The sequence below is a fragment of the Girardinichthys multiradiatus genome, chromosome 8 (assembly GCF_021462225.1).
Source record: "Girardinichthys multiradiatus isolate DD_20200921_A chromosome 8, DD_fGirMul_XY1, whole genome shotgun sequence".
Lineage (NCBI taxonomy): Eukaryota > Metazoa > Chordata > Actinopteri > Cyprinodontiformes > Goodeidae > Girardinichthys > Girardinichthys multiradiatus.
Genome location: NC_061801.1, coordinates 42453462 through 42466035, shown reverse-complemented (window position 1 = coordinate 42466035; position 12574 = coordinate 42453462). Strand labels below are relative to the sequence as shown.

General features: G+C 46.6%; 1 protein-coding gene across 1 annotated transcript; it reads left to right on the top strand.

Annotated features, from left to right (window-relative positions):
* The first annotated feature begins 541 nt into the window (after window positions 1-541).
* Window positions 542-10926, top strand: ugcg (UDP-glucose ceramide glucosyltransferase). The gene is made up of 10 exons (XM_047371857.1): window positions 542-1032; window positions 4817-4961; window positions 5386-5488; window positions 5573-5674; window positions 6338-6450; window positions 6524-6702; window positions 6780-6866; window positions 6937-7044; window positions 7997-8075; window positions 8311-10926. Exons 1-10 carry the CDS (start codon window positions 935-937, stop codon window positions 8479-8481), a joined length of 1185 nt encoding a protein of 394 aa, XP_047227813.1. The 5' UTR covers window positions 542-934; the 3' UTR covers window positions 8482-10926.
* The last annotated feature ends 1648 nt before the right edge of the window (window positions 10927-12574 follow it).

Genomic DNA, 12574 nt, shown 5'->3' with positions numbered 1-12574 from the left:
GAAAGAAACTTAAAATGTTTATTGTAATACACAATTGTTATCATCTATATGGAGATGGAGGAGCTGAAACGTCGCCTGTTCATACCATCTGTTTCCATGCTGCCTGTAGAGGCTCCAGATATTTGTCTAATGAAAAGTATGTTGAATATGTATCCATGTCCAGAGTTGACCTTGCAGGGCGGGTTTATTCCTTCAGCGGAGCCCAAATATGTATGTGTGTGTGCATATATATGTAATAATAATTAAGACTTCATTAATCTCAAATTATCCTCTGCATTTAACCAATACCTTAGGGAGGGGTAAGCTGCCTTTGTGCGGCACATTCAGGGGTTAAAGGTCTTGCTCAGGGACTCAGAGTGGCAGGCTGTGGGATTTGAACCAGGGTACTTGTGGCCTCTCTACATGCCCTGCTCTCTAACCACTAGGCCCCCACTGTGTGTGTATGTATGGAGGTGTCGTTTTCTACTAAACTAAACCACATTATTCGGGTATGAGTCAAACCAAACAGCTCAGAAACAAAGGATGCTTTTATTTTTTAAATGCGGGCATTTATTTTGAAAGAATACGGAAACGCACTCTCCTTTCGGTAACTTCCGCCGTCTCTTCCCCCTTCCCCAGCCGGTCAGCTGACCATCGGTCGGTCTCCTGACTGTCAAACAAGTGAAACCATCTGTGAGACCTGGACCCACAACTTACTGGACTTGGACTTGCAGAACTTCTAGGACCCTCGGGCACCCAAACCACGAGTCCCGGCTGGTGAAGCTCCGAACCTCGGACTGGTTCCTGTTTCGGGAAGGAGGCCTTATATCCGGCCTGACCACCCCGCCTCTTGTTACTGTTGTTTCCGCTGTGAGGCCGGTCAGCTGGTCCCTGTCCGACCGGATCTTGTGCGACCCGAGGCGGCCTGTCCAGCGCTGCGTCGCCCCGGAGCAGCATGGCCCCTCTGGATGTGGCCCTGCAGGGCTTCTCGGTGTTCGGTTTGGTTCTGTTCGTGGTGCTGTGGCTCATGCACTTCATGTCCATCATCTATGTGTGAGTGACCGCTCAGCTAACGGCTAATAACAGCTGCGGATGAATGAAATGATCAGGTTGCTGCTGAGTGTTTAGCACCTAACCCGGGTCAGCCCGTTTCTGGCTCCGGGATGAGCGGTTCACTGCGGGGCGGCATCCCGATGCTTGTTAGCCTTGGCTAGGATCTGCTGCTCATATCAGCTGCAGGGACACAGCCCAGATAATCGGACTTTAATCGCTACTAGGAGGTGTTTATACTGGGGTTAAATCAGTTTATTCCGGTTTAATCTGAGCCGCTGCGGTTTGTAGTTTTAGCTTTCTTCTTGGCTCCCGACGAATCTCATTTTAAAAAACAGATTTTTAGTTTGAATTCCTCCGGAGACGTCGGTTTAGGTTCCTAATGAAGAATTAATAATCCGGTTGAAAGTTAACCAGGTCAAGCTTTAATACGGCACCAATCAAACTCAGATATTACGTCATTATTCTGGAGCTGGTTTGATGCTGATTGTAAAAGACTGCAGAGGTGGAGGTCAGACCAGAAGCAGCGTCATGGAAACTGATGATTCGCTGATGCTGAAGGAGCGGTTTCTCCTGTTGGTCCTCATCAGGTTCTGAGGTTGGATCTGGAGATGATCCAAACCTGTGGAGTAAGAACGCTGTCAAAAACAACGTGTATATAAAGATGGAAATGTGTGCATATTAGTCAATAGTTGTGCATAAGTAAAATCTAAAAGAGGTTTTGTATATTTTCTCTATAAGAATACAAAATAAAATGTTACAGCTTCAAGAAATTACAAACACAAAGTTCAAGTTCACAGTTGTTATTCTTTATGAATACAATATGCTATAAGAGTTTGTGAATACGATTTATTTTCTATGAAAATACGAATTTACATCAGAGACTTGGTGTCACGTGATCTCAGGCTGGTTAGTGGAGCACAGAGTTAGTCGATTCGTGTTGCGCATGCGCCGTCACACTCCTCACCACCAGTAAACGTAGCGCTGGAATCTGAGATAATTCAGTCTAAAAGGAATATTAGGAGCAGAGGGGAGATAGGGAGGAAATCAAGAGTTTTATAAAGAAAGCACTGATCTTATTTTTATGAAATAAAAAACTAAAACATAGAATATAGTGGGTGGAGTTATACGATGTACAGTAGGTGGCGGTATGCACCTCTGAATTTGTTGCGAACCACCAGCAGAAGAAGAAGCAGCACTAGCACTAAGATGACGGACCAAGAGCATATATTAACGACATTAAGACATGTACAAACTTTTTAACATTACCTGGCTTTGTACCGTAGTTTCTTGGTCCATCATCTTAGTGCTAGTGCTGCTTCTTCTTCTTCTTCTTCTGCTGGTGGTTCGCAACAAATTCAGAGGTGCATACCGCCACCTACTGTACATCGTATAACTCCACCCACTTTATTCTATGTTTTAGTTTTTTATTTCATAAAAATAAGATCAGTGCTTTCTTTATAAAACTCTTGATTTCCTCCCTATCTCCCCTCTGCTCCTAATATTCCTTTTAGACTGAATTATCTCAGATTCCAGCGCTACGTTTACTGGTGGTGAGGAGTGTGACGGCGCATGCGCAACACGAATCGACTAACTCTGTGCTCCACTAACCAGCCTGAGATCACGTGACACCAAGTCTCTGATGTAAATTCGTATTCTCATAGAAAATAAATCGTATTCACAAACTCTTATAGCATATTGTATTCATAAAGAATAACAACTGTAAACTTGAACTTTGTGTTTGTAATTTCTTGAAGCTGTAACATTTTATTTTCTATTCTTATAGAGAAAATATACAAAACCTCTTTTAGATTTTACTGATGCACAACTATTGACTAATATGCACACATTTCCATCTTTATATACACGTTGTTTTTGACAGCGTTCTTACTCCATACAATCTGCCAGGAAGTGTTAAGATCATAGGAGTCCTGGTCCACGGGATCCTTCTCCTTATTTTAGATGCTTCCAGTTCTGACACATCTGGTCGATCCGAGCAGATGAGCTCATCAGCTTCTGCAGAAATTTGGTCATTCAGATCTATCATGTTGGACGGAAGGAAGACCTCAGAAACAAAGAAACGAAGTAGTTTTACATCTACAGACAGCTGGAGGAGGCTGAAACTCCACAATTCCCATGATGCCCTGCTGCTTATTTAACCTGCACAGTTTCCTTTTCCACTGAACTTCCAGGTTTGTCCTGGATTGAATTGCTCTTTAGGAGCTTTAAGAGGATTATGAATCGAGTCTCAGATCTGTGGGAGTCTCCTGGCTCTGCTGCAGGATATAAAACATTCCTGGGAATGTCTCCTTTCCAGAACATAATGAAGAAGTGACCACATCCTTCGGTTTGAATGTTGGGATTTTAAGGAATGAAATCATGAAAAATGTGTTGGTGTGTTTCTGAGTGTAGGAACACTTGTCTCCAGTGATACCTGCCTTAGGTCATCTCAGGGAGAACATCTCCGTGGAATGGTGTGGAGGAGGTTTTCAATCACGCAGTCACATGATGCCCAGCGGCGGAGATGTTGGTCCAAATTCAAGGAAACGTCCTGTTTTTACGCTGAGATGAAGGAATGGATCCGAGATCTGATTTATAATGCAGCTCGTTAGAGTTGAAGAATATTTAATAAGTTTTAGGATAATATGACCATCAGAAAGAGGAAGTTGGACCTTCTTTTCTTTACGTCTTAATAAAAGATGTTGAGGTAGATCCAAACATAGTAGAACCTGCTGGATATCAAACGCTCTAAACAATCAGGCGCAAATAAAATAAAATGCTACGATGAGCTGGACACCGAGGATCACTGTGACATCACTGCTGTCTGACTGCAGGAGTCCTGATGGAGATCAGGAAGTTCCAGTTTATCCCGATAACTGGGACACGGTCACCTCACCCTGTCCACCAGTGATTTAAAATACAACCAAATGCAAAGATCTGCACTTTATTAACGCAGTAGTTGTGGTGTGGACTCTGCTGGGTTGTCTTTAGGATTCCCAGTATAAAATAGAAATCTAATTATTCATAATTGATCTGTTTTCAAACACAAAGTCTGAGTGTGCAGGATGAGAAATATGACCTGAACACCTCGCCACCCGGTAACTCTGTTTCAGCCATAGAGAGCCTGGATGCATCCTGCTGAGCCCACGTTTCAGTCCAACCTCTGCTGGTGTCAGGGAGGTAATGTTGATGTTCTGATGGACCTACATATTCCTCCTGGCCACATATATAACTGGCAGACAGAGTTGGACCTGAGGTACGGAACATGACTGCAGCGTGACCTCCACAGTCAGAGGTGGTCTGCTGCACATTAACACACACGGCTGATCAGTCTAACACGTCTAAATGATCAGAGGAACATGGCTCATCATGCACGGTGGATGTTCTGCTGTAGTTCACAGTGGATCAGATCTTAGACCACTGCTGCCCTTCAGAACTACTGCTGCCCTTCAGAACCTGGACAGGGAACCAGACACTTTAGCTGCCATATCAGTTTTAAAAATGAAGCCAGCCAATGAGTGTAACCCAGCATGGCCGATACACACACACACACACACACACTCCAGCTCTTCACCTGACGTCTAACCAGCCTCAGGAATGTACCAGATCTCAGTCTCCTGGAGCTCAGAGCAGAATAATATGACCATCCTGAACATCCTGTCGTCTGTTTGGCTTCCATCTCTGACTCTCAGCCAATGTGGACCACTCATCTGAAAACTCCTTAAGACCAGATACTTTTAAAGGTTAGCTGCTGACTTATTGCTGACCTCTGACCTCTGTGTTCCAGGCGTCTCCACCTCCATAAGAAGAAGTCTGAGGTGAAGCAGCCGTTTGCTCAGGTTCTTGGAGTTTCTTTGCTGAAGCCGCTGAAGGGCGTCGACCCCAACCTCATCTCCAACCTGGAGACCTTCTTCACGCTGGACTACCCCAAGGTGAGGAGAACTGCCCCCAGCAGCCCCCTCGAGCCTGCTGGTTCCCCCTCAGAGCTCATCCAGTATGTGAACATTGGTTGAATCTGGGGACCCGGGATTTTCACTGACTGCCTCCAAGCATCCTCACACCCTGACCAACACCTCCTTCAGAAGAAACTAACTTCAGGTTATATTCAGCTCATTGTTACAGGAACCTCCTGTTGGTGAAGTTCCTGTAACATGTAGTCAGAACCATTTCTCCTCTACCTGTCCCACTAAAGGGCAGCAGCTATGAGCTGCTCCTGGACGGAACCATCTGAGCCGGCTAACCCACAAACCAACCTGGATTCAGAACCTAGCCAGTCTTAAGTTAGAGTCCTCCTTAATGACGAGCTGATACAGCTCCTTCTATCGCTCAGGTGTGTGTCGTGTGTGTGTGTTTCAGTATGAGATCCTGCTGTGTGTCCAGGACCAGGATGACCCAGCAGTGGACGTCTGTAAGAAGCTGTTAGGAAAATATCCCAACGTGGACGCTGGACTTTTCATCGGTGAGTGAAGGACACCGTTTACTTCCTGTTTCCTGTCCGTTTCCGCCCCCAGCCTCCTGTCACCCTGCTGTTGTTCCTCTTCAGGTGGGAAGAAGGTCGGGATCAACCCAAAGATCAACAACCTGATGCCAGGATACGAAGCAGCCAAATATGGACTGGTGTGGATCTGTGACAGTGGCATCAGAGGTCAGAACCAGAACCAGTACACTCAGTGGTGCAAAGATTTCAGCATGTTGTTACCAGATAACTGATTGCAGCTCAGAACGACCACAGACCTAACAGGATGAACAGAACCAGGTCAGCATGTCTCTGATGCTAAACTCTGAAACTAATCAGTGAGCAGATTGGACTGAATCCATTTGGACCGGTTCACTGTAGACTCTGAGAGAACCTCCAGCTTCATCTCAGAAAATCTTCAAAAAGTTTGTTTATTTCTGTAATTCAGTTTTATGAGGAAGGGATTCTGGGTTTTCATTAAAACTGTCAGAAATGAACATCTGTGATGTGAATCATCCTGTGTGGAATGATTCAGTGATTCACTTGAATCACTGAATCAAATGAACAGTTGGTGATGTTCTGATTTATGGAGATAAAGCTGTAAAGAGGTGAACCAGCTTGGATTCAGAATCCCATCCAGCTGATGATCAGGAATCAGAGATGGAGAACACCGAGTCAGTTCAGTCAGCAGCAGCTGGACAGATGTCAGTTCCTCCCTGAGATCTTCCAGCATCTGACCTCAGGTCGGCTTTAATAACCTCTAACTGTCTGATAGCAGGTGTGGCTCAGGCTCCGCCCCTCAGTTATTGCTCTCCTATTAGGTTCTGACCCCGACCCTCTTCTGTCCTCCAGTGAAACCCGACACCCTGACCGACCTGACCAATCAGATGACAGAGAAGGTGGGATTGGTCCATGGGTTGCCATATGTTGCTGACCGCCAAGGCTTTGCTGCCACTTTGGAGCAGGTGAGGTCAGGGTCTGGGGTCAGCACACCCAGGGGGCGGGGCTTCTTGCTAACTGTAGACCACCTGCGTGCAGGTGTACTTTGGGACATCCCATCCTCGCTCCTACATCTCAGCCAACGTAACGGGGATCAAGTGTGTGACAGGAATGTCGTGCCTGATGAGGAAAGATGTGTTGGACCAGGCGGGGGGGCTGGTGGCCTTCGCTCAGTACATCGCTGAGGACTACTTCATGGCCAAGGCCATCGCCGACAGGTTAGAACTTAATCACGCTGCAGAGACCTTCCTCAGTGATGGTTGATGTGATGACACGTCTCCCGTTTCCTCCTCAGAGGATGGAAGTTCTCCATGGCAACACAGGTGGCGCTGCAGAACTCTGGCTCCTACTCCATCGGACAGTTTCAGTCCCGAATGATCAGGTGAGCTGCAGGCTGGCGCTTGTTTGGCTGCTTGTTCAGGAACAGCGTGTTAATAAAGTTTGTTTACCAGGTGGACCAAGCTGCGGATCAACATGGTTCCTGCCACCGTCCTGGAACCCGTCTCCGAGTGCTTTTTGGCTAGCCTCATCATCGGTTGGGCCGCTCATCACGTGTTCAGGTATGGCCAATCACAGAGCGGGACCATTTATACTTACTTTTATTCAAATAAAGACGTGCTTTATTTATAGTGCTCACATAAAACGCACCTCTAAAAGCATAAGGTAAATTAGAGTTGTGGCCCATATGAGCTTCCATACCGGGGGACAAAGCACCATAGTTCATTTCTCTTTTCCTCTCTGCTCGGCGCTCCAGCATCATTTAGAAAATAAAAAACTAACTTGACTACCAGGGCAACCCTGACGTTTCTCCGTGTTCTCCTTCGCCCTGCTCCTCTGCGCAGCGCAGCCCAACATCAAGAAGTGAGTAGACGTGTTCCTCCGCCATAAGTTGGAAACAGTGTAGTTCCTCTCCCACATCTGAACGCGTTTGATAATTTACTTCATGTTGGGATTTTCTTGAGGGGGCGGTCCTGTTGGCGGGGAGGAGCACCCCCCTTGGACAATGTTGTTGAAACACTGTACGTGTGTGTATGAATGTACGCGTTTCTGAATGAAAGACATTATTTTATGCCTCTGTTTAACAATTAGCTTCAACATGTTGGATTGGTGTTGATGTGTGTTTGAAAAATGTATTAAAAAAGTCAAATCACTCAAAAATGTCACGACCCCACTGCAGTACCTCCACAGGCCCACTAGGGGTCGCCACCCCGTCGTTCAAGACCTTTACATCGCACATGGCGGCTAGAGTGACCCCAAAGGTCATGTGGAGTGCACCCTTCTGTGTTTATGGATCAGGTCACATTAAATTGAGGTGCAAGAATCACAGTTCATCTATGGGCGGAGCTTCATCTGAGGTTAGTCCTGAGTAATCTAGGAATTCTGGATCTGGAGTCTTGAACCCACTTCTGCTGGAGCTAAACGCAGAACCTGAAACTTTGGTTCATGGCGTATGACTCTCAGGCATCGCATCAAATCAGAGTCCCACACCTGCTTGGTTTCTGTGTGTTTCAGGTGGGACATGATGGTCTTCTTCATGTGTCACTGCCTCGCCTGGTTCATCGCCGACTACATCCAACTTACTGGAGTTCAGGTACGTCTCAGACTTTTGATCCGAAGGGTTCTTACACAGGTTGGCGGCATCATGCTGAGGTGTCTGGATTCAGATTGAGTCAGCTGTTTTTTTGATCATGTGACCAGCTCCTGTTTTTATTTGCCGAAACGTTTTGTGTTGTTGATGTGAAGTTCTAGGAGTAAACTTTAGTTTAAAACCTGAAAACAACCAGGAAACGTGATCTGTTCTGACTGACTGATGATATCACCTGCAGGGTGGTCCTCTGAGCTTCTCCAAGCTGGACTTCGCTGTGGCCTGGTTCATCAGAGAGTCCATGGCCGTGCAGATCTTCCTGTCGGCTCTGTGGGACCCCACCATCAGCTGGAGAACGGGTCGGTACCGGTTGCGCTGTGGCGGAACCGCCGAGGAGATTTTGGATGTGTAGTTACCATGGCAACCAGCCGCTCTGCTTCCTCCTCCAGAAGAGGAAGGGCAGACAGAGACTGATTGTTTTATATGAGGCGTGTGTGTGTGTGTTTTTTAACTATTTATGTTACTGTTGGTGCTAAACATAAAATGACAGAACGGGTCAATCAGAACACGGCAGCGAAGAACAAAGAGAAAAAAGCAGAGGGAGGAGTGAGGCATCGCACTGAATAACCTGATCTCTGATCAGCTAATAAGGAACGAGCAGTACCATCTCTGACTTCTCATTGGTTCTCCTTTATTCAAGTTTTCACAACAGGAAATCAGAGCAGCAGCACTTTTACTTTGAAATCCACAGGAAATCTGATAGTCTTACCACTTGTTCACCACCAGTAATGTTACTGATGCCACCTGCTGGGCACGCTAGGGACAGCGCCACCTGCTGGGCACGCTACGAACACCGCCACCTGCTGGGAACGCTAGGGACAGCGCCACCTGCTGGGCACGCTACGAACACCGCCACCTGCTGGGTACGCTAGGGACAGCGCCACCTGCTGGGCACGCTACGAACACCGCCACCTGCTGGGCATGCTAGGGACAGCGCCACCTGCTGGGCACGCTACGAACACCGCCACCTGCTGGGCACGCTATGAACACCGCCACCTGCTGGGCATGCTAGGGACAGCGCCACCTGCTGGGCACGCTACGAACACCGCCACCTGCTGGGCACGCTACGAACACCGCCACCTGCTGGGCACGCTACGAACACCGCCACCTGCTGGGCACGCTACGAACACCGCCACCTGCTGGGCACACTACGAACACCGCCACCTGCTGGGCACACTACGAACACCGCCACCTGCTGGGCACGCTACGAACACCGCCACCTGCTGGGCACGCTACGAACACCGCCACCTGCTGGGCACGCTAGGGACAGCGCCACCTGCTGGGCACGCTACGAACACCGCCACCTGCTGGGCATGCTAGGGACAGCGCCACCTGCTGGGCACGCTACGAACACCGCCACCTGCTGGGCACGCTAGGGACAGTGCCACCTGCTGGGCACTCTAGGGACAGCGCCACCTGCTGGGCACGCTACGAACACCGCCACCTGCTGGGCACGCTAGGGACAGTGCCACCTGCTGGGCACGCTAGGGACAGCGCCACCTGCTGGGCACGCTAGGGACAGCGCCACCTGCTGGGCACGCTAGGGACAGCGCCACCTGCTGGGCACGCTAGGGACAGCGCCACCTGCTGGGCACGCTAGGGACAGCGCCACCTACTGGGCACATGAACAACAGGTGACGTTCTGGTGGATTTAATCAATCAGGAACCACGTCGCAGCTTATGGTTAAAGTCGATGTCAGCGATCAGAAACCAACAACCTGCCGGTTAATTAGTAACTAGTCGATTGAATCTAAAGGATTATAAAATAAAACCTTTTAGCTAATGACAAACATTCAGTTTCCTGCTGCCGCTTATCTCTGACCATTTGGATGGTTTTGGACCATCTGATGAGAAAAAATAAGATCCTCCGACGGTCTGATATTCATCTATAGGGTCTCATAACCCGTTGGGACTCGTTGGTGCCAACTGTCCCGCTCCATTTGAGATTCAAGTCTGGGATAAAGATTTTTTTTTTTAGCTTTACGTTAGAAATAAAAATGGCTACGATCTGGATGGACTTCAGCCAATCAGACGCAGAGATCCTCGTGGTTAAAGGTATAATGTAAAAGCTGAACAAAGATGCACTTTGATAGAAAACAAAGATTTTTCTTTCAGTTTGTTGTTACAGAAACGTCCGCTGTGACGTTTATTTTAACCGACCCAACTTTGAACTGAGAACAAACTGTGAGTGAACTGGTGGCACTGATTATTAGTTACGGTTTTAGATGATCTCATTAAAGGTCGGCCTTAAGTCCCAGTACACAAAAACCCAAAAAACAATCAGAAACTTAACAAGACATCACACTCTGCTCCTAATGAGTTAAACCGAGTCGACCAATCAGAGGCCAGCATCACTGTAATGAAATGATCTTTTATTCTGATGGTCAAAACATTTCAACAGAAAAACCGGACCAAAAGAAGAAGAGGTGAGACATTTCAGAGCAGCCTGAGTCATTCATGCTGTGTGTGTGTGTGTTTGGATGGGAGTGTGTGTGTTGAGCCTCGCGGGTTTGGTGATGACATCATCAGCTGTCGGATGAACCCCGTCTAAAAATGTTTCTTTTTTTGTATATATCATTTTTTATTGTTATAAACGCCTGCTGTAAATGGACCAATCACAGACGAGGACGTTAAATCATTATCCAGTCAGCCCTTGCCCTGTGATTGGCTGATGGATGAGGCTGTGGGTGGAGCTTGGACAGACAGATGGCTGCCATTGGTTGTAAAGTTTATTTATTTATTCATGCTCCAACTTCCTGTCACACCTTCAGAATAAATAAAGATTCAACAAACTTTGTGTTGGAGTCAAACACAGACCCCTCCCCCGCCCCCATCATGCAACAAAGCCCCGCCCACAACCACGTCACATACATCCACGTTCAGAAACATGGAGAGTTTCAAAATAAAAGATCAGCAGATTTATTAAGAAACATTAAATGTTACTGAGCAGCTTCATGATGATGAAATTAATCTGATTAGAACCAATTTAAATGAAATATTTACAGATAAAAACATTCAGGACCACACAAAACTATCCAGATTTCACATTTAGGTTTTTAATTAATAGTTTTCATTTCTTTAATTGTTAATTCCTGTAAAGATTAGTTTTATTTTTATTGAAATATTTTTATCCATGACTTCTAAAATGTTTGTGAACTTGATTCAGAACCAGGTTCTGATGAATGAAAGGATTTCTTCTCAAACATCACGGCGAGTCACATTCAGGTCTAATGAAACATTATTTAAGGCTTAAAGGGTTTCAAATGTTTAAACAGGAAAATAAAATGCATAAAAAGAAACCTCCAGCAATAAGTGTAAGAAGAATTTTAAATCTTTTTTTAATTGGTTCTAGAGTTATTTCTCTGTTTATTTCCTGATTTATTTGAAGTTAAAATCATTTTGTTCTGTATCTAATCTGCCTTTAGAGCAGAAATGACCTGCAGGTTCCAGTTTATGTCAGCAGGGGGCAGGCTTCAGTCAGATTTCACCTTCTGTTGGACTGAAAAGCCAGTTCAGAACCAGGCAAAGATGTCATAATACAGGAGGTCTAACCCGGAATGTTTGATCATCAGAAAAGTGTTAATAGCTCCTCATTATTAATATTAGTGACTTTCAGGTTAATGTGAAATAACTTATTGGTCCTTTTCTGGACCTCATTAGGGTTTACCAGTTTGGACAGGCTGAGGCGCTGCAGTTAAATGCTCAGAAACATGATGGCAGCAGGTCCGACAGTTCCCTCCTTTATACAAGACTGCCCTGACTGATCCGAGTCCGGTCAGTTCAGTGGACCCCGAGTCTCAGGAGGGACGGTGTTCAGTCTCAGATCACCTCTGAATGTAAATCTGTTCTGAGAGCATTCACATCTGGATTCAATGCAGCCCATGCTGCAGTTCTGTGCTCAGTACCACTGAGATCTGGCAACGGTTCATCTCTGTTTGTTTTAAAGCACAGAACCACAAACAGAACCCTTTTCTTCTATGTGCCACACAACTGTCAGGAGGCAGCATTTGTCATTATTGACCACAACTCTGCAAAAACTGGAGTGAACTATGAGCGAAACAAACGCACCCCAGGGAGGGTGGTGATGTCACAGTCAAACACCAGGACCTTTGAGAAGAACCAGCGAGAGTCAGCCTAACCCAAATAATTATTGTTTTTCTGAATCTGGTTCCCCTGCACGGCCTTGAGGGCTGGTTATCTTCAACTTCTCCTGGTAGTTATGTAACCATGACGCTCTGCTCCCTCTGCTCCCTCCCTTCCCTGAGGACATCTGTGGACCTGCTCAGAACTTTGTGGCCGGTTGATGAACCTTTCATCGTACCATCAAGGACAATGGCCTCTGTGACAGTGCTTCATGGACTCACTTGCACACACACACATGCTCCAGATAAACATTTGCACCCCTCACACCACCTTCACCGTTCCCAGCATGATGTTGTTTTATC

Bases quoted from the DNA above. Each gene is read 5' to 3' on its own strand.
- ugcg (XM_047371857.1), top strand. From the start codon at position 935: ATGGCCCCTCTGGATGTGGCCCTGCAGGGCTTCTCGGTGTTCGGTTTG. The intron at 5,675-6,337 runs GTCAGAACCAGA...TCTGTCCTCCAG, and splicing joins CTGTGACAGTGGCATCAGAG to TGAAACCCGACACCCTGACC. The intron at 6,451-6,523 runs GTGAGGTCAGGG...ACCTGCGTGCAG, and splicing joins TTGCTGCCACTTTGGAGCAG to GTGTACTTTGGGACATCCCA.